This window comes from Schistocerca americana, chromosome 1 (genome assembly GCF_021461395.2).
Source record: "Schistocerca americana isolate TAMUIC-IGC-003095 chromosome 1, iqSchAmer2.1, whole genome shotgun sequence".
Classification (NCBI taxonomy): Eukaryota; Metazoa; Arthropoda; class Insecta; order Orthoptera; family Acrididae; genus Schistocerca; species Schistocerca americana.
The window spans coordinates 860,713,098-860,736,344 of NC_060119.1; the positions used below are offsets into that span (position 1 = coordinate 860,713,098).

General features: G+C 38.3%; 1 protein-coding gene across 1 annotated transcript in view; it reads left to right on the forward strand.

The window, feature by feature from the left end:
• LOC124594726 (cilia- and flagella-associated protein 251-like) overlaps window positions 1–23,247 on the forward strand; it is a 367,330-nt gene that overhangs the window by 205,942 nt on the left and 138,141 nt on the right. The window contains exon 7 of the mRNA XM_047133097.1: window positions 8,434–8,551. Within this exon, the coding sequence (XP_046989053.1) occupies window positions 8,434–8,551 (118 nt within the window). The remainder of the gene's footprint in view (window positions 1–8,433; window positions 8,552–23,247) is intronic.

The following is a 23,247-nucleotide window of genomic DNA, read 5'->3' on the forward strand; positions in this document are numbered from 1 at the left end:
TACAGCTAGTCCCTTGACAACTACAGCAGATGACTCTCCACTGTAACTGGTCACTGTTGAAGATAAAATTCTGATGTGTTTAGTGTTTTCTGAACATGGACAATTAAAATCCCTAGTAATCTGTTTTTTCTCCTCCAGTGTTTGACTTTATGCTGAACCTTCATGAGCTCCATTGTCTTGTGAATTTGATATAGACACCATTTATTGACACGCATTTACTTGTGAAAGAAGACATTTCCAAAACTATACATGTCCAAAGGAACATTGCATAAACAATACAGGCACTACAATATCATATTTATCTGCCAACACTGGGCAACTGACTATCCAGTAAAATTTCTCCCCTGTACAGAAAAATACATAATGGATATATATGTACAGGTTGTATACACACGGTTGATGACGTATGGAAGTTCGAGTCTTGCCATGAGCTGTGCTGAGACAGCCAAATGAGAAGGGGACCACTCACGATAAGTGAGAAATCCTTGGCTGAGTCCTAGCCTGACACAAATTCTCATTGTTGTCATTCCATTATGCAGCTGATGGCTGTTCATATTCGCAGTTGCAGATACATTTCATGTATTTAATAACAGCTGAAGTTGCCACAGTGTCTGTTCCTTCAGATATGCTTGTATGTCTGAAGGAACATTGCATTATAATTCGGGATAACGCTGGCACCACAATACTGAAAATGAGCAAGGTTGGCACACAAAAGTGTGCTCTTTCACCAGGATAACATACCATTCCTCTCATCAACACTAACAGTGGTCATAGAGAGTGAACTGGGCTTTGAATTGGTTCCTCATCCTCGTTATTCATCAGACTTAGCCCAGTGACTTCTTCCTGTTCCCTAACTTTATACTTTAGCTTGCTGGGAAGAAATTTTCATCAAATGAGGAAGTGATAGTTGCAGTGAATAAGTATTTTGCAGAGTTTGACAGAACCTATTTTTCGAATGGAATGGAAAAGCTAGAGGATCCCTGGGCTCAGGATATATCCATCGATGGAGACTATGTTGAGAAGTAAGGTCCATTGCTTATGAAACAAATATATTTTCTTGGTTTTTCACCCTACTTGGCAGACCACCCTCATACTATCAGTTTTAACTTACAAGAGTGAGACATGGACTTTGGATGCAATAATTATTCAAAAACTGAGGACTACTAAATGAGAGGCTGAAAGTTGCATGTTGGGAATTACTATAAGGTAGAAGAAAGTAAGAAGTACATTTAGATGTAGATGGTGATGTAGAAATGGATCAGGGAGACATAATTATGACTGTAATGGGAATGAGATTAACATATGGCAGTATGTAACCTGTTGCATGGGTAATAGGTGGCCCTAGGAAGTTATTTGCTTTATTCCAAGATATAATGACCTAATGGAAGGTATTTAGATGATATTAGAAAACCTTCAAGAGGAATATGGAAATGTATAGCTGAAAAGACTATAGGGTGTGCTACAGTAGGCCATTATCAGTCAGTGGTTGTCAAAAGACTTAGGCACAGAAAGAGTGAGAGAGGGAGAGAGAGGGAGATAGATAGGTAGAGAGAGAGAGAGAGAACCATCTAGAATTAGTTCCTGTAATTCTCATTCATAGTAAATTAGCACAACTTATAATTTTGTATTAATATAATTAACTGAAGTAAGCAGCATTGGCTGCTTTTACCAATACTCTATCTGCTCAAAAGTATCAAGGCATCCCTATATAATGTGGAATTGAGCACTAGAGATCATATGGAGTGGATCTGCAAGTATAAAATGAGGTGAGGATATTGTGTTTTCAGTAGAGACACAATAACAGCAGAGTGGTTTGCTCGGGAGAGCTCAGACAGTTTCAACGTGTGTGAGTCAGTGGATGTCATCTGAATAACAAATTCTCCAGGAATATTTCTACCCTCTAAAGCTGGCCTTATCATCCTATATCACCACCTTCTCGAGTTGTGGCCCTTGGTGAAGAACTCATCCATAGACATTCAGACTTCTCACTGAAAGCTTTACCAGCAGAGCTCAAGCTGTCATAAAGACGAAAGGTTGAGACACCACATGTTAATGTCAACAAATAATTGTTCAGATACTATTGATCAGATAGTGTGTAACTTTACTCACATCCCACCCTTGAAGACGCTCTTTCATGAGGGAATTTATGGATATGATGTGTCATTGAGTGAATGAAGCATTCATTTTCTTTAACTCTATGATCAAGTAAAATCTACAAGTCCTTCCTTTCCAGTTCAGTACATACAGCTAATTGCAAGTCAGGACTGGTATATTTGATCTCCTACATTCATGGAGAATGAGCCACACTCCTTTATAGGTGACATTAATAGAGTTGCCTCTCCCAAAGGCATCCTAACATTACTGCCAGCACCCTACACACTGCAGAAAGTTGAGAATTATTACCTGATCCTGATAATTAAACTTTTATTGAACACAGAAGTATATTAACAAAATGGTGCTGCCACTATATGCAGAAAGTATTGCACTTAAGTACATCTTCATATTCAAGTTAATTTTATTTCAATGTTTCATAACCCATACTCACTTAAATAAATTATGTTCAATTTTAGTTTGTGCTGGGACAGTGCTACCAACAGAATAATTCAAGTTCTGGAATGTCTGTTTAACAGATGATGAGCTTTTGGGTACTTTAGTTGATGATGTATTTATTTTTCAGCGATTACATATAATTAATCAATGTATATTACAAAAATAAGTGTACAATGTGCATACCGCAAAAACTCAGAAATAAGTCCTGGTAGTCAAGAGAGTTGTATGGTGTGCTAGCTGTCTATATCCCATCCATGAAAAAGGTTCCCATTTTTACCTGCTTTTGACAATACAAGGGCTGGGAAGCTTCACCCTCTAGAAATTTCTAGAACATTACAGAACATTTTAGTATGTTCCACGACATTCAAGAGTATTCCAGAGCATTCGATAATATTCCAGAATATTCCACAATGATAAGGAATGTTCAGGAATAGTCTGGAACATTTGGGAAAATTCCAGATTCAGGAATATAGGAGATCATTGTGGAACATTCCAGAACACTCTTGAAATTTGTGGAATGTTCTGGAACATTGTGGTATATCCTGGAATTCGCCGCTGATGGAGCTATTCATTGGTAGGGGTATATGAAGCAAGACCCATTGTGGTTCAAACACAGTTCCTTATAAGTGATGAAGGGAGTAACTGAAAAAGTAGTGCATTGAAGCTAAACTTATGATTGGAAAGTACAAAGGACCCACACTATTTATCCTATCCCCAGAATGCCACTGATCTCCACTGAACTGCCATTCTAATTTAAAAGGCTGCAATTTCCAATCAAAGTAGTGTACAGTTTTACAGTTAACAAATCTCAAGGACAAACATTAAAATATTGCAGCCTGAAAGACTCCTACATCTCTCAAAGTCAACTATACATAGCTTGCTGTTGAGTAGGAAATTCAAAAAAATTGTACATGTATATCCCAGACAACAAAATGAAAAATGTTGTTTATAGACAAGTATTTTAAAAAGCTAGAATAAATTTTAAATAAGAAATTTTTACTACTTATATTTTAACATGTATTGTAAATAGTTGGAAATGTTTTCAATAATTTTTTTAACTCTTATACTTTAAAGTTTACCCTTTACTTCCAACTACCACACAATCACATATCAACTCCCTGAGTGAAGCCCGGTACCCCAGTTAGTTTACATGTAATGCATATGACATTTCATATTTTTATTGATTTTTCTTTCAATTAAGTGCTTGCCTTAAAAATTGTCATTGTTATCTATATGTTACTTCTAAGTTTAGTTAACTACAAATTTTAAACTGGCTTTAGAGGACTGTTCTAATCTGATATCTTCATTACTTAAACCATTTCATAGTTTTACAGTATTTTTATGTAGTTTTAAGTGTTTTTAACTTTTGTCCTTGATGGATAACTGAGTCTCTGTCCCTCTTTCTAGCATAAAACATGTAATTAAGCTTCAGTTAAAGTAGCAAACAAACATCACACAGAATTTCAGAAATACTTTACAATTTGTTGGGGTAGTTTCATATAACTAATACAAGAAAATAAATTCTTATAAACATATTAACAAATCTTTCACTTCTGAGATACAAGTGGAAGAACATTTTATAAAGTTCTTGTGTCAGAAAGAGGTATGTTAACTTGTATACACTCAACACTTGTTGGATCATAAACTAATGAACTTTCTTCAAAATTCTCAGATACCTCAAAGTTGTTTTGTATACTTCAAGATACATCTTCTATATTTACAATAACATATGTAGTCTGCAATCCACAGTAAAATGAGTTGTATGGAGACATAATGCCTCCGTATTATTTCCACACCTCTCCCCTCATTCTTAGTCCAAATAGCAGTTGATGTATAGAAAAAAAAAAGACTGTTGGCATTGCTCTGTGTGAGCATGAATTTCTTTAACTTTTTGTCATAGACTTTAGAAAAGCTTCCTTTTTGACTAAGTGGTATGTTTCCTGATTCATTTTAGGCTTTTGTGACTAGTGCTCATCATTTCATAACTTCTTGCATCTCCCACTGCAGTGTATTTCTGAGACACTCTCATTCTAAGTAAACAAAAACTTGTGCAGCTTCTCTTTGAATCTTTTTCATCTAAACTTGGTACGAATTGCAGGACAATTAACAGTACTCAAGATCTGGTTGAGTGAAGTTGTTGTAGGTGACCTATTTTGTGTGTAATTTACACTGCCTCAGGACTCTTCCAATAAATTTGAATTCCCACACTAGATTTGTGAGGTTGCTCCACCTTCAATTGCTCTGGCCAGATACTTATAAATACTTCAAGAATGCAACTGACATCTGTGAATGAAATGCAACTGACTTCTGTGAATGACATCATTCTGTAATCAAATGAGATTAGTTTTTTCACATATTTATGTGCATTATATCACATATATTTGTATTTTTTGTTGTCTTGTGGATCCCATGAACAAACTGAGGAAGCTGGGTTTGAGATGATTGCAGCTAGCGGAAACCATACTGATTCCTAGAGGAGAAATTTTTTTATCCCTAGAAAAGCCATTGTACGCAGGCGCAAAACACATTCCATACCTCTACAACAAACTGATGTTAGTGCCATATTTCTGTAGTACTGTACATGCACAGAAATTGAACTGGCATGAAAAGTACTACATGGTTGGATAAGCCAATGATTATCATTTTAGTGCAACTGTAAAAAGTAGGCAGGAGTAATGCCATGTATGTTCTTTACACAGGGTGGACCATTGAAACCCATAATGTGGAATAATTTAGGATATAGATGAGATATAGCAAAATGATTTAGATAAATGTCGAAAGTGACAAAATTGGTTAGCTCAGATAGTAGAGCACGTGCCCACGAGAGGCAAAGGTCCTGATTTCGAGTCTCGGTCTGGCACACAGTTTTAATCTGCCAGGAAGTTTCATATCAGCACACTCTGCTGCAGAATGAAAATCTCATTCTGGAAACATCCCCCAGGCTGTGGCTAAGCCATGTCTCCACAGTATCCTTTCTTCCAGGAGTGCTAGTTCTGCAAGGTTTGCAGAAGAGCTTCTGTGAAGTTTGGAAAGTGGGAGACGAGATACTGGCAGAAGTAAAGCTGTGAGTACCAGACGTGAGTCGTGCTTCGGTAGCTCAGACGGTAGAGCACTTGCCTGCGAAAGGCAAAGGTCCCGACTTCGAGTCTCGATCGGGCACACAGTTTTAATCTGCCAGGAAGTTTCGTATCAGCGCACACTCCGCTGCAGAGTGAAAATCTTATTTTGGTCACACATTGAGTAAAGTTGTTGTAGATGACCTATTTTGTGTGTAATTTACACTGCCTCAGGACTTTTCCAATAAATCTGAAGTTCTACAACTGTATTTGTGAGGTTGGTACATCTTCAGTTGCTCTGGCCAGGCACTTATAAGTACTTTAAGAATGCAATTGACTCTTGTGAGTGACCATCATTCTGTAATCAAATGAGATTAATTTTTTTCACATATTGCCCTATATTCACTATGCCCTTGAATGTGATTTTCTAGGTGATTTGGAGGTTAATGTGATTTTTTAATGGGAACCTGAATATTTGATTCAAGGTTTGAAAAGATTGGCAAATTTTACATATAAAATGATACATTATTCAGGGTCATGTCAAGGTTTAATCGATGTCAAATAAGGAAATATGTTTTTAATTCTAGTAAGGATTAACTCAGAGCACAGGAGAGATACAGCAAAATATAATGCCATTTGGAAAGGACATAAGGAGCCATGTATCATTACCAATACCATGACCATAATTTTAAAGGTAATTATTGAAGGTCATTGAAAGTTGAGTTTTGTTTCATAGAAACCCATATTTGTGCCATCAGATTTGGAAAGAACAAACACAGATTTTAACTTTAAGTTTTAATTAACATTTTATTGGCAAAAATAAATACACCACAGCATAAAAATGTTATTGTGGCATTTGTAAGATGGATCTACAAGTCATTGCATAAGTACCCTAGCTATCATTCCTTGGGATGCTCCTTTCAGTTTGTATCTAACATTGTATTTTGCTGTATCACTCCTCTATTCTAAGTTAATTGCTACTAAAACTAAAACCATATTCCCTTATTTGACCTTCATTGAATGAGTCATGATATTGAATAATGTATCATTTTAAATGTAAAATTTGCCAATCTTTTCAACTCATGAATCAAATATTAGGGCTCCGATTTAAAAGAAAATCACTTTACTCTCCAAATTACCTTGAAAATCACATCCAAGGTCTTGGCCATTAGTAACAATATGTGACCCTCTTTGCCACCTACAATTTTTATCTAAAACATTTTTCTGCATCTCATCTCCACACTGAGTTGTTGCCCATTATGGATTAAAGTGGTCCACCCTGTATGTTCCATACATAAGACATATCTGAATATGACTTTCTCATTCAGAAATCACATGAGAATGTTGGACATTTGTGTACAAATTATGTTTTGTCTCATGTAAGAAGGAGCAATGTCTACCAGCATGTGCAAAAATTGTTGTTTATTGGTTCAAAAAATTTGTGTTGAGTTTGGATGGGATTCCATGAAACATGAAAATATGAAGCTGATGGTTTCAGGAGGACCACCTGCTCAGTGCCAGCAGGATCTCAACAGTTTCGAAAAACTAGCACTAGGTAGGATATGTTTCAGTCAGCCTTGCGGGACTGAAGAGCCGCAACATGTTCCTTGAGTTAAGAAATGCACTTGTTTGGAGCAAGACAAAATATCTACCGGGACAATGCAATGATGACTGGAGCACTGTGGACTGTTGACAAAGACAATTGTCTTGGATTCCTTTGAGAGTAGAAAATCCACATGCAACATAGACACAGTCGTGTCATCACATTGCCTTTTCAGACAAGCCTCAATTCTTGTGGAGGCTCTGAGGAGAAAGAATGTCACCATATTGTGTTTGTCATTATCAAATAGGCCCACCATCAGGTGTGGTGGTATGGGATGCCATTAGATACACAGCATGATCACCCCTGATACTCATAGCCAGTAATCTGGATGGGAGGTATTAAATTCCTGACATATTAAGGATGGTGGCTGGCTGCGTGTTCATGGGATTCAACATTATCCTTTGATAAGATAACTCGAGACAGCTTTTTGCCTTTGCTATCTTGACCTAGTTTGATATGGACTGTGTTTGGCTATTTCCCTGGTCAGCATGTTCTCAGAGCCATTGAGAATATCTGGTCATGGAGTTCTAAGAGACTGGCATACTACCTCTTGTGTCATTACAGTTAATCAACTGTGGCACAGAGCTAAAGCAACATGGAAATATTTTTTCCACTAGGTTCAAGCAACATGAAAGTATTATGGAGATGCTTTGGTAACTCAAATGGGAATCACTGGGGAGAAGACGATATTCTTCTGAAGGAGCACTACTCAGAAAATTTAGAGAAGCAGCATTTGAGACTGACTGCAAAATGATTCTACTGCCACCAGCGTACATTTTGTGTAAGAATGATGAAGATAACATTAGAGAGATTAGGACTCATACAAAGACATTTTTCACTCTGTCTATTTGTGAGTGGAATGGGGAAAAAAATGACTAGTAGTGGCCCACCACAGACCACATGGTGGATTATGCAGAATGTATGTAGCTGTAGACATGTCTGCATACATCATCCAAGCTGAACATGACTTGATACCCAGCCAGCTTAGTGCTGTTGTTGCCATCAGTGGTGGAATATCTGTGGATTATGTTTCCCACCATGTACAGCGAAAAATCGCCTACAAATTTCGTCATATATTCTTCTGACTGTCCTGTCTTTATGTTATGAATAAAATTTTGATATTTTCTATCCTTCCTGGCGTTACAATTTTAGTGATCACCAATGTATTAATTTTGTAACTGATGTACAACATGTTTGAAATGCTTATGGTCTTCAATGCTGCAGGGTGGCAACATATTGAAACAACATACACCCACAATGCCGCCATTCAAGCAAAGAGGACATCTTGTGGAGTCTGTGTACTTACCTAAAACAAGACTGGCTATCACTGCGACAACCAAAGGTAATGTTTCCAACTATAAACATTACAAGAAGTGAATGAAATTTAGAACAAAAATAGGATATATGGACATTCTAGTGGTTATATGCATTACAAAAGTTTCTAATCTTGCATATCAAAGTGTTGAACTGAGATATTGTTACAGGATAGCAGTTACTGTAAGGAAACATCAAAACACTTCATTTTAGGTGGTGCAGAAAATGCTTTGTTACACTGAAAACAATATTATGCAAGAGGCATATTCTTAACACGCTTACATGTAACTTAATGTCAGTGATAGGATTTGACATCAGCTACTGTAGAATTATTTCCTAATCAGTTTGAATGACCTAAGGCAAACACTAGAGTTCTACTTTCATAAGGAGTTTGCTGTCCCATTATTGCCACACTCCCATACTGAGAGCCCTTCTTTGAAACTGAATATATCTTTCAGTGACACAATTATATCTGAATGAAACTGTTATTGAATCCCTAGAATGAAAGTGAGTTAAAGAAAATATTCCATCACCGTAAGAAACAAAATAGAAGAGGAATTGCTAGAAAGGAGAGTCATTAACTTTATGTGTGACAGCAGCATAAAAATTGATGAATTTGTACTGGATTTTGTAAGTTAACATTTTCCTTTCACTATGTGTTTACTTGCCATCGCAACAGTTTGAAAACAAAAAAAGGAATACACACTTTTTTCGGTTTTTGTTTGTAAAAAAAATATTGAACATAGTATTATAAATATTTGAGTTCTTGTTTATAAAAAAATTAAATGTAGCACTATACTGTTTAAAATTCAACCTAGGATTTAAACAAATGAACACAAAGAATGAAACAATATTTTTCTGAATAGATATGTAATGGTTGCAACAACTGAACTTGTCACAAAAAAGGTTCATTATGTGTGTTGTAGTTTCATTAGCTGGGTACTAAAGTTGCTTGAATGTCAATGCCAGAATACCAGTACAAACTCTAATATTGATTATAAAATTAAAATATTTCATCATGACCTGCTGTTGTTCTTCTCATTTTTTTCTATTGATTTAATTATATCAGAAATTCTTTCGCTTAAGAGAATGCTAATGTTTTCACTGACTATCATAAGGAATAAGAGTTCTTCCAATTAGTTAGTTATTGAGAAACACCTTTAAAGTGCAATTCAAAAAATTGTTTTCCCATCTACTAAACATTTAATTTACAAAGTGTTTGTTGTTGTTGTGGTATTCAGTCCTTAGACTGGCTTGATGCAGCTCTCCATGCTACTCTATCCTGTGCAAGCCTCTTCATCTCCCAGTACCTATGCAGCCTACATCCTTCTGAATCTGCCTTAGGGTATTCATCTCTTGGTCTCCCTCTACGATTTTTACCCTCCACGCTGCCCTCCAGTACCAAATTGGTGATCCCTTGATGCCTCAGAACATGTCCTACCAACCGATCCCTTCTTCTAGTCAAGTTGTGCCACAAACTCCCCTTCTCTCCAATTCTATTCAATACCTCCTCATTAGTTATGTGATCTTCCCATCTAATCTTCAGCATTCTTCTGTAGCACCACATTTCGAAAGCTTCTATTCTCTTCTTGTCTAAACTATTTATCATCCATGTTTCACTTCCATACATGGCTACATTCCATACAAATACTTTCATAAACAACTTCCTGACACTTAAATCAATACTCAATGTTAACAAATTTCTCTTCTTCAGAAACACTTTCCTTGCCATTGCCAGTCTACATTTTATATCCTCTCTACTTTGTCCATCATCAGTTATTTTGCTCCCCAAATAGCAAAACTCCTTTACTACTTTAAGTGTCTCATTTCCTAATCTAATTCCCTCAGCGTCACCCAATTTAATTCGACTACATTCCATTATCATCATTTTGCTTTTGTTGGTGTTCATCTTATACCCTCCTTTCAAGACACTGTCCATTCTGTTCAACTGCTCTTCCAAGTCTTTTGCTGTCTCTGACAGAATTACAATGTCATCGGCAAACCTCAAAGTTTTTATTTCTTCTCCATGGATTTTAATACCAAAGTGTTTATAGATTCAAATTTCCACCCTTTTATTTGCTCAAGCTATATTCACTGACTGGAAGTGCAGATGGTTTTTTCTTCTACTACTGTATTTGTGAGTTTCTGTTACTCCAAACTCAAATGAATTGTTGGTATCAAATTTCAGCTCACTAAATATTGTGTGAAATCATTAATATGTCCATGTGCTTAGTTCTATAGATGACTGTTATTATAGCATATAAAAGTTTGTCAGGAAATATTCTCTGACTGACTGACAGGATGACGCAACAAACATCTCTATAGCTTGCAAGCAGCATTAAATTTTGGTATTTTGCTGACTAGGAAGCTGGTGTATGTTAATTAGAGAAGTTGCTACTCACCAATACCAGAGATGCTGAGTTGCAGATAGGCACAACAGAAGACTGTCAGCATGTAAGCTTTTGGGAAAAAGACCTTCATCAGAAATAGACAATGTGCACACACACCCACACACACACTAACGCAATAGCAACTCACACACATAACAACAGTCTGTGGCGGCTGAGGTCAGACTGCAAGCAACATCTCTTAGGGGGAGAAGCAACCATTTCTAGGGGTAAGGAGGAGGCTGGGGCAGTGAGAGGGAGGGTAGAAGGTAGGAGGGGTGGGGGACAGTAAAGTGTTGCTTGTGGGAGTGTTCAGGGATGACGTGGGGAGAGAGTATAGCAGCTAAGTGCAGTGCTGTCGGGAGGTTAGAGAGAGGGCTGGGAGTGGCAGTAGAAAAGGAAAGAATTAAAAAGGCTGTGGGTGTGTTAGTGGAATAGAGGGCTGTCTAGTGCTGGAATGGAAACAGGGAAGGGACTAGGTGGGTAAGGACAGTGACTAACAAAGGCTGAGGCCAGGAGGGATGTGGGAATGAGGAATGTATTGTAGGGAGAGTTCTCTCCTAAGCAATTCTGAAAATCTGGTTTTGATAGGAAGGATCCAGGTGGTACAGGCTGTAAAGCAGTCATTGAAATGAAAAATGTTACGGGGCAGGTCTATTACAGGGATATGAGCCCTGAGGCGAGGGGTTGGGAGAATGGTTGTGTAGGGGTGGGCCTTCAGTTGGCAGTGGAATACCACTGTGGGAGGGGTGGGAAGGATAGTGGGTAGGACAATCCTGATTTCATGGCACGATGAGAGGTAGTCAAAGCCCTGGCAGAGAGTGAGCTTCAGTTGCTCTGGTCCTGGGTGTTACATATTCATGAGGGGAATGCTCATCTGGGGCCAGATGGTGGGACTTTCAGAGGTGGTGGATGTCTGGAGACATAAGGCATTGGTGATTTGTTTTTGTTCAAGGCTGGGAGGGTAATTAGGGTCTGTGAAGGCTTCAGTGAAACCTTTGGTATATGTCAATAGTGACAGCTCATCACTACACGTGCAATGCCCGTGGGTGGCTCAGCTGTGTAGTAGGGATTTCTTGGTATGAAATGCATGGCAGCTGTTGAAGTGGAGTTATTACTGGTGGCGGTAGTTCTGATATGGACAGAGATACTGATGTAGCCATCTTTTAGGAAGAGTTCGACAAGAGGAAACAAGCTTGTTAGGTTGAAGTGGACCAGGTAAAGCAAATGAAGGAGATGGTGTTGAGGCCAGGTGAAGCAAATGGAGGAGATGCTGTTGAGGTCCTGGAGGAATGTGGATAGGGTGTCCTCACCATCCACCCAGATCATAAGGTCTCATCAATATATCTGAACTAGGTGAAGAGTTTGGATTCTGGCCCATGAATAGGTTGGCATATGATGGTGCCATGAAGGTGTCCATAGCCATACCCTGGATTTGTCTGTAGGTGATGCCTTCAAAGGAAAAGTAATTGTGGGTGAGGATATAGTTGGTTGTGGTGACTGGGTAGGAGGTTGTACACTTGGAATCTGTCAGACATTGGGAAAGGTAGTGTTCAATAGCAATAAGGCCATGGGCACTAGGGATGTTAGTGTAAAGGTATGAGGCAGCAATAGTGATGAGCAGTTCACCATGTGATAAATGAACAGGATCTGTGGAGAGTTGTTGGAGGAAATGGTGGTGTCTTTTATATTGGAGAGAAGGTTGCGGGTAATAGGCTGAAGGTGTTGGTCTGAGAGATAAGAGATTCTCTCAGTGGGAGCACAGTAACCAGCCACAATGAGGCATCATTGGTGGTTGGGTTTATGGAATTTAGGAAGCCTGTAGAAGGTAGGGGTGGACAGAGTGGTAGGGGTGAGGAGAGAGATGGATTCCAGGGAGAGATTCTGGGATGGGCCTAAGAATTTGAGCAGAGACTGGAGCTCCTGCTGGATTTCTGAAATTGGACAGAGTTTGTAGGTGGATTAACCTGATAGCTGGCTGTAGTAAAACATTTTTTCCTTTGACCTCATCTTGCAAAGTGGAATCTATGGGTTTTTTTATGACTATCAGTCCTTCTTATGTTTACAAGTGTGCCAAACAGTTGGAAAATAATTTGAGATATCAGTATTTAAAGACTGTTGCATCAGGCTACTTGTTGCTGCTTTGTCCACTGTCTCTGCAGTGTGAGGGTGCTGTCCCACCATTCCCAGCGCAGCAGTTACCAGTAGCATCCAGATCTCCCACCAATACATTTTACAACTGAAAAGCCAATCTAATCTGCTTCCAGTTAAAGTGCTTGGCACATTGAATTAATCAACATCAAATGAACAAATACAAAGTTAATAATGGATTTAAGGTGAGCTGCCATCTAACATAAATCCAACCTCAGACAAGTCCTGATGCTTTCTGTTGTAGACAATGGTTGAACCTCAGACAAGCCCTGATGCTTTCAACTCTACACAATGGTCTGTTAGTCCTACTTATAACTTTGAGGCTTCTGAGAAGTCAAACAAGTTACTCTACTGTGCTGCTGGCAGACCCCTGCCAGACCCCTGAAAACATTTTCAGGTCTTGCTCTCACATCACCTTCAGAGACTTCTCTCCAACCTCTAACACCAGGGTTCTTTCTTCCAGTACAGCCTTCTGGTTGATCACTCTCCAACCCTCTGTTGAGACTTTTGGGTTTGGACCTCTATTTTCTTGAACAGGGTCTTTGTAGAGACATCCTTATGGATCTTTGGTACCAATATTGATACCTTTGTGGTCTTAAGAAGGTCAGCTGCCGTCTTGACCAGCAGCTTCATGTCCTCCCACAGGGGTATCATGATAACCTTGTCCTTGAGCCATGTCACCATATGCACCCCCTCACAGACAAAAATGAAGGACAGAAATTGGGTCCTGTACCAGCATCCCCCCACCCGAATCTTTTCAGAGAGGGCCATCTGCACGAGCTCCTCCTGCTGCAAGGTGATGCTTACCAGTGGATAGTTTTCTTGGATAACTGCCATCCTAAAAACTGAGACTGCAGTGCTATAAGTCTGTTTCCCCATCCCTTGCCTCAGCTTTTCCTGACTCGCTTATCCTGAGAGGAGGGAGTCATAAGTTCCTCCCTTATCCTCCTGTTACCTGTCTTCAACGTTGTGGGGGTCTGTGTATCCCCTTCTTGTGGGTCTTGGGCTCAAGCCCTCTTAATTCCCTCCACTTTTGTTTGGGAAGCCATTCTTTTCCTTCCTTTTGTTCCTGTTGACAAGGCTTTAATCTTGATCTGGTCCACCTTCTCAGTTATAGTTCCCACTTCTTGCTCAGGTCTAGACCCTGATTCAGTAGTGGGAGCGCATTCCATTGGTCATTACCCCAATGTTCATGCTGCTATAGAATGGCCAAATTTTGTGAACTAGTTCTTACTTTCTTGTTTATGATTTTCAGTTTGCTCATTAATTCTTGCAAACTGGTCCTCATTATCTTTAAACTGTTGATTACCCATTTTTATTAACAAGCAACCTGGTACTTATGTCATTATTATGATCTCATTTTAATAATGCATATGAACCATCAGTGTCTTTTTTCTGTTCTTTTGGTTCATCACTAAGGCTTTCTTGTTCTTGTTTCACAACACTGCTTAACTCCCCCATATCTGAATTACCCCACTATTTCAGATTCCTGTTCAATGACTGTCATTGTTACTGATTATCAATGAACACTTCATTATTAGAAGAAAAGAATAGAAAAATGAAGAAAATGTTTCTAGTTCTTAACTTTGTTGTCAGACATGGATGTTGTTAATTGTACACCTCACTCTTTATTTTTCATCCTTTTTTACTTGATGAGTGTGAGCTCCTTTTGCTGTTATTGTTGCTGTTTTGTAATTGTTGCTCATACTTGACTGATTGTCCATATAAAATTTTCCTAGTATATACATATTTAATCTGAAACAAGAAAAATAGCCCAATACATTACTCGCATTTCACTTTCAGAAAATCCTGGATGATGCCACCATATTAGTAAGTTACTAATTTGGGCAGCTGGTTCACATTTTTACAGCACTTGGCATGCTGAGGTAGTGACACACTGCAGAGCGAGATAGCAACAGTAGAATCTGAATAAATTATTTTCATAATACTCATCTTTTATTCTTCTTCTTTGTTGTAAGTTGAACGCTTTTAGTCCATTCTAATGTATATCTTTTTATACTGGTCTAGAGAATGTTTGGGTTTATTCTATTACATAATATGAACACTGGTGGACTTTCTTGTGTTTAATACTTATATTTTCAGTCATTTCACTTCACCAAAAAAAGCAATATCATCCAAGATGCTGACGCAACACACATAACTTGTAGTCCATCCTTGTACTTACAACTTGTATTAATAATTACTCAAATACAGAAATTTACCTCCAACAGCATGTATCAAAGAAAGTACCATCATGTATTGACCTATTTGTGCAAAATCATCTTTTGAACATATATTTCATAAATAAAATACAAATAATTGCTTATCTTTTTAAAAAGTCAATAATTATCATTGTAATTACATTAACTGTTTATATATATTAGTATTTATAGATATCCATATAGCTATGCTGTAGTGGATTTCAGGGTTTTGATCCCTCAGTTTGGAATCGGACATTTCATGTGATCCAAGATCAGTTAGTTAATTTATCTCGCCATAAGCAGTTTTATTACACTAGACAACTTGAATTATCATAACTGAAGTGATACATGTTAGCCTCATTGTGAGATGTGATTCAGGAATTATTAATCTATATACTTTCATAAGTAAAATTGAATAGACAACCTCTGACCAAATAATCCATATGGATATGTTAACCAGAACACCACTTTTAATTAAAATTCTCTTTAATCATGAGAACTGAGAATAATAAGACCTAAGTATGGCAGTTTTGTTGCCACCTACCAATAGTGCAGGCATTGCATATTGTCAGCTTGGTACTCTTTAGTGACTAATTGCCAGATATGAATCACGAAGTGAATAGTTTCTTACCTGAAATTACATACATGCAGTTCTCATAGGAATTTTGTTTTTCAGTGCTCTTTACACCTTCCATTTTAAACCTGATCTTTCCTCTGGTATCTTTATCTCATCATTGTTGCTACATTGTGGGAATAACAGGTGGAAACGCCATGGGTGTAATTTTGTTTAAGGGGGATCTTGGATGTGAGGTGCACACATGCACATGCAAGATCCATACATTGCAAAATGAGACATGTATTACCAAGCAGTAAGAACTGAAGTGGACAGCTGTTGCCTCAAGCAGGTCCAAGTGGAGCCTCTTAAGTAGCCTATCTGTTCACATCTCTTCTGCACAGCACCTATTTGTAGATGTAACCCAGTTTTGTTAGTCTGAAACAATAACTAATTAAATTTCTGCAATATAACAGGTATATCATGTGGAAATTCTAACGAAGTCTATAGCAAATGACTCCACTGCTTACCTTTGTTACCTGTTTCTTTGCCACTTCTGCCCAAGCTATCTTTCTCTCTCTTCCTCTTTTATTCAGTAGTCTCTTATCACAATCATAGCTCTAATTTGTGTGTATCATTCATTTCTTTTCTGCATAGGAATTGGGGTGGATGTTCACTGGTAGAGGATTGTGGGTCGGGGTGAGCCACAAGCAGGTTGTTGCCAATAGTATAGCCTTCACTCATGTACCAGTAGTGTTTATTGGAGGCTGTGCCCATGTCAAGCAGGTGCTGGGGCGGCAGGCATCTTGCTCTTGGTCTTCGGTGCATGAAGCATTGTGGTGATGCAGCCTGGCTGTCACTATGCCTAGCTCACCACAATAATGCAGAGATCTAGCAAAATCTGTATATTCAGGCTGTTGATGGTGCTGAATCACCTTCAGTGCAAGGAGGCATGGCTTGTCTTGGCCATAGGTGAAGTTGGATAGCTGGTAGCATCTGGTTCTGGTGGGCACCCAGTGGCTTAGTGGCTGGGAGAGCCTCAGTTCGACACACAACTCCTCAATGCTGCAGCTGTCCACTGTCAGGTGGTCTTGTCAGGATGATGGGGATGTGGTATGGGCTTTTAGGTGGAAGTCAACACAACAGTGGATACTGACTGGACGACTCAGTAGTTCAGAGATTAGCCTGGTTGGGTGGCCAGTGCTTATACAAGCCAAAGAGGATGTAGCTGCTGCAAATCTCACATATGGCATGTGTCAAAATGGTAACAGGCTGGTCACTGAACAAAAGGGTGGGTTGCAGTACTTAAGCTGGCACCATGGCACACTGTCATACCATCACTATACAGCAAGTATCCACCTGCAGGAACGTCTCTTGTGTTGGGCTCAAATCCTTACATTCTTCCTCTCTTGGAAGAATTCAGGCCTCTCAGTTCTCTCTGCTGCTATACCAAGTTAAATTTTCACAGTTCATTCAGACACATGTTGGGCTACATTATGCAAGGGAGTGCTATGCTTCGTCCTAACTGGTGCCAACACTTCTTTTACATTGGTGTGCAAACTTAAGGATGAAAGTAACTTTCATGTGATGTGTCACTGCCAAGTTATGTAGCTTAATGAAACTTGGACTATACATAGAAAGAACTGCTACAGTATAGTACAGAAAGCAGTTGAAATATATACACAAAGAGGCCAATAGAAATGATACTTTTATTCAAAAACAATAATTACCAGAAGTCACAGTGATACATAATGGTCCTCTGGGCATTAAAAAAAGTTGTTCTTAATATGGTTTGTGATCACCGCAGATGGAAATGCATGCTCTACACCATGCCCCTGTGCTCGTCACGAGATTGGTAAGGAGTCTTAGGTAGGACATTCCATTTCGCCATCAGTGCCATTGAAAACTGCTTGATGGTCATTGGCATATATGTCTTCAGTATATCTTCCCAATGCATCCCACCCATGCTCACTGGGATTTAAGATAAATGAGTGGTACAGGCCAGTTTATTTCCTGAATATCGTCTCGTTCCAAGAGCTCCTTCATTTGTGTTATTCGGTGATGTCGCACATTTTCATCCATAAAAATGAAGTTAAGGCATAATGTACCCATGAAATGACGCATATGGGGAAGGAGTAAAGTGTCAGAATGGCCTTGATTAATGCATGTATGGAGTTCAAAGATTTGGGGGGGTCAGTGCACCTATGCAACGTTATCCCTCCCTACACTGTAACACCTTGACCACCAAAATGATAAGGTTTGATAGTGTTCCTGGGTCATTACATGTGTCCACCTCTTGCCATATGAGGTTATGTCAAGCATTGTTGAACATGGTCATTTTCGTGGTCCAGATGTTATGGTTTGGGGAGGCATAATTTTGTATAGTGACCTTCAGATCTTTGAACATGGTACACTCAGCAGTCAATGTTACTGTGACACTGACTCTGTTTCCTCATGCAAGTCTTTTCAGGTGTATTCAGCCCTGACTCCATTTTTATTGATAACAATGCATGACTGCATTGAACAGCACAGGTAGAGGAGCCCTTTGAATGACCTGATACTTGGCAAATGGACTGGCTTGTCCATTCTTCTGACTTAAATCCCATTGAGCATGTGTGGAATGCATTGAAGAGGTGTACTGCAGGACTTACAAATGCATCAGCGACCATCCAACAGTTGTCAACCACACTAGTAAGGAAAGGAAAGCCATAGCTTTAGGACTCCTTACCAACCTTGTGGCCAGCATGAGAGCACATTCCAGAGCATGCACTGCCATTGTGGTGACTAGATACCCTATTAAGAACCATGTCCTGCCTTTTGTAATGTTCAGGAGACCATCATGAATTGTGGTGACTTCAGTGTAAGTACAGTCTTTGAATACTCATTTCTGGATATCTCATTGTGTGTATCTTTTAATTACCTTCAGTACTATCCTGAAGCAGTTCTTGCTATGTACAATTCAAGTTTCATCAAGCTTTGTTACTTGACAGTGGCCCATCTTGTGAAAGTTACTTTCATTCTTGAGTTTAGCACACCAGTGTATGTGCCAGCAGGTGGAAATTAGGTAGGGCTAGAGTCTGTGCAACTCTATGCTTGAGACAGCAATTGATGGTGCCTATCATTAACAAAATTATGACTGTAACTGGCATGAATTTTCCACAACTGATAAGTCTTCGCTGATTCTTGCTTCATCAAAATCTGACCATTCTGTGTGGCTGGGGTCTAAGTAGGTGAGAAATATTGAGACCGGGGTGGCATTCAGATAAGGCCAGGTTTTTTGTAGGGAGAACTGCAAAGGGAATATTTGATAGGTAGAGCAAGTAATAGGTAGTGTTCAAGGGTATGGTTCTGGTAATGGTGTGAGGTAGTTGAAAATAGGGACCAAAGTTAGTTAGTTAGTTGGTTGCATGTTCCATTGATCTATCACATGGTATGGTAGCCATTACGATGTGGAACGTGTCAAGTGCACAAGAAATGCACATCTGAAACAAGATTTAAAATACAAAGTTAAAAATTAATATTTCTATTATTTACCCCATTCCCTTAAATGGCACATCATGCATATACTAAATTTATAGATTTATTTATTCCTATTCAAGAATTCATCTATGGTATAGAAGGAGTTGTCAAAGAGATATGATTCCAATTTATTTTTGAAGCTATTACTGATGTCTGTCAGACATTTTATTTCATCTGGTAATTTGTCGAAAATTTTTGTAGCAGCATATTTTACCCCTTTCTGTGCCAAAGATAGGTTGAGTAAAGGATAGTGTAAGTCTTTCTTTTTTCTGCTATTATAATCATGAATGTCACTGTTGTTTTTAAACTGGTTCGTGTTGTTGAGAACAAATTTCATTAGTGAGTAAATGTACTGTGAGACTGTTGTAAGAATTCCCAGTCTTTTAAAAATTCATTCTAACCACTTTCTTTTGAGCAGTGAATACTTTTTGTCTAAATGTTGAGTTACCTCAAAATATTATTCCGTATGACATCAGAGAGTGAAGGATGCAAAGTATGTTAGCTTACTAATTTCTGTATCCTCAAAATTGGCAATTATTCTGTTTGCAAAAGTTACTGAACACATTTGCTTTAGAAGATCCGAAATATGAATTTTTCAATTAAGATTCTCATATATATGTACACCCAAAAACTTGGTATGCTCTACCCTCTTTACTGACTTCTGTTGATGTGTTATATTTATTGAAGGAACAGTACTTTTTGAAGAAGAAAATTGGATGTACTGGAGTTTAGAGCAAGCCCATTTGCAGAAAACCAGTTAATGACTTTGCCAAAGGCCTTATTTGTATCATTTTCAATTGGAGTTTCTTTTACTGGATTAATGATGATGCTTGTATCATCAGCAAACAGTGTCAGGTCAGCTTCCTGTTTCAGATAGGAAGGGAGGTCGCTCACATACGTCAAGAACAGAAGGGGACCCATGATTCAAATCTCTAGAACACCTAATGTAATTTCACTCCAGTTAGATGAAGTGGCAAACTTATTTAAATCACTTGACCCATATAAGGAAACTTTTTGCTTTCTGTTCTGTAGATATTACTTAAACCACTCATATGCTATTCCATTTATACCATAGAATTGTAATTTCTGTAACATAATGTCATGGCTCACACAATCAAATGCTTTGGACAAGTCACAGAAAATTCCTATTGGTGACGTTTTACTATTTAAAGACTCTATTATGTGGACAGTGAAATTGTATATTGCTGTCTCAGTGGAACAGCATTTTTGAAATCCAAACTGTGATTTACTAAGTATCCCATTACTGTTGAGATAGCTAACCACTCTTGAGTACATTACTTTCTGGAAGATTTTTGAAAATTCTGTAAGCAAGGATACTGGCCAATAATTATTGACATCTGTGGTGTGTCCCTTTTTGTAGAGACGCCTGACAATGACATATTTTAACCTGTCTTGAGTTAGAGATGCATTACATATGTGACTCAGAACTTCAGCTGTAATTGCTCCACATTGTTTTAATATCTTATTAGAGATGTCGTCTACTCCAACAGAACATTTATTTTTTGAAGATTTAATAATTTTACTTATTTCACAAGAGGTTGTTAGGTGAAATTTAATCTGACTAATTTTTTTCAAAACAGACTCTTCCATGTACTGCCTGGCTTTTTCTTTTGAACTGTTCTCACCAATTTTTTCTCCTACACTTAAGAAATGGTTGTTAAATACCTTAGCTACTTGTGTGCTGTTGGTTAGGATGTTCTCGTTCTCTTTAGTAGTAATGCTACCTACCCCAGTGGTTACTTTTCCTCTCTCCCTTCTAACAACATTCCATATTGATTTTACTTTATTGCACAGGTAGTTAATTTCTTCCCTAACATACATATTTCTTGATTTCCTTACAAATTTTCTCAGTATGTTACATAATTTTTATAATGTAAAACTACTTCTGGATTTTTTCTATTTCTTGCTGTCTCATACATTTTAATACCTGTAGTAATCCAAGGTTTCTCTGAAAAGTGTATAGTTTTACATTTAGTAATTTTCTTTGGGAAACAATGTTCAAAAAGGGATATAAATTTATCAAGAAATATGTTGCACTTATCATTAGCATTTGGTTCATTATATACATCTCCCCAATGAACATTTCTTAAGCTTTCTCTGAAGTGCTCTAAAGATACCAGGTTCAGCGCCCTCACACTTTTACTTAATAGTTTCTGAACTGTACGCTCTGTTAGGTTTTGTAAGTTAATCAGTTGTGTATCATGGTCTGACAATCAATTTACCACAGGAAAAGCATGTGTTTGTTTTACATCCTCTTTCTGTACAAATACATTATCTATTAGCATGCTACTGTCTTGAGCTATACGTGTAGGGAAACTGAACACTGATTGTAAGTTATATGTTGTAAATAACACTTCTAGTTCACTTTTCCTATCATAATTACTTAAAAAGTTTACATTGAAATCACCACAGATTACTAACTTCTTCTTTTTGTCTGACAGACAGTGTAATATGGAGTCAAACTTTTTTATGAACAGCACCCAGTCTCCTAATGGGGACCTGTACACTATTGCTAATACCAATACTACATTATCTAGCTGAAGTTCACATGCACAAACCTCAAAGTGCTGATCAATACAAAATTTGTTACTTCTACAGTTTTGGATTTATACCCTTGTTTTCTGAAAAGTGCAACTCCTTCTTTATCCATCCTAGATCTACAAGCGTAAGATGCTAAATTACACCACTTATACTGACACTAACCATGCCCACAGTTACATGGTGTTCAGACAGACAGAGTATATCAATCTCATTCTTATTTTTGAGATCATCTAAACACGCTAATAGCTCATCTACTTTATTTTTTATTCCCCTGATATTTCGATGAAGCAAGTTGATACTGCCATTAGCTTTACCCGTATATACTGTACAAGAAGTTTCTTTTATTCTATTTATCTTGATTGTCATCTGTCTGGACTTTGGCTTTAACCTAAAAAACCTGTCTACCTGGACCCATTAACCACAGTGATCACCCCTTGTGTGGCTGTGGACCCTCTTACAGTTTCTGCTAACAGAGAATCTAACTTATTTTTCCCCATCCTATTCAGGTGCAGGCCATGTGTAGTGTGTCTCCACTTACCAATAGCATTTACTGTAATAACACTTATGTGAGATTTTGCCGGTGTCTGGGGCATCCTGTTCAGCTTCGTGTTAACATACCTTACAGCAGTGTTTACCCAGGGCTGATCATGGCACTGAAAGACCTTCACAAACCCCACATTTGTGTGATAAGTTTCTGCTCCTATTTTATCCATGTTACTCCTAATACTGTATCTTGGATTCATAGCCAGGCTGTTTCCTGCTCCCCCAACTATAATTACCTGATCTTCCTTCTCAAAGTCCCTGCATAGCTGACCTAAGTTGTCTGTCACCCAGCTAAGGCTAGCACTTGGTTTCACAAAACTTGTGACCTGGAATGCTGCACCTAATTTCTCCTGAAGCTGCTGGCCCACACCCCTCCCATGACTGCTGCCTATAAGCAAAATTCTTCTTTTCCTATTCTGGTTTGATCCCAACCTGTCTTTTTTCTTTCAGCTAATATTCTGCTTCAACCTACTTTCAGCTACATCTGAATGAGGCCCTTCCTCCACTTCAGATAGCAAGCCAAACTGAGTTACTAATTGAATTTATGGAGTTTTTTCTACTGTTTCCCTTTTTCGCTTTTTGTTTGCTACCTTTTTCCAGTCTCCAGTCTCTTTTTCCTCCCTTAACCTACATAATTCCAAGTTCGTGTTTTCTAATTCAGCCTTAAGGGCACAAATTTTTGCCTCCTGTTCAGCAAGTTTTCTATTCTTTCTACATAACCTATACTGTTATGGAAGAGCCTCATTTTCTGCCCTCGTTTCCTCGCTTCTACATTCGCTCCAATGAAACCATAATTTACAGTCTACAC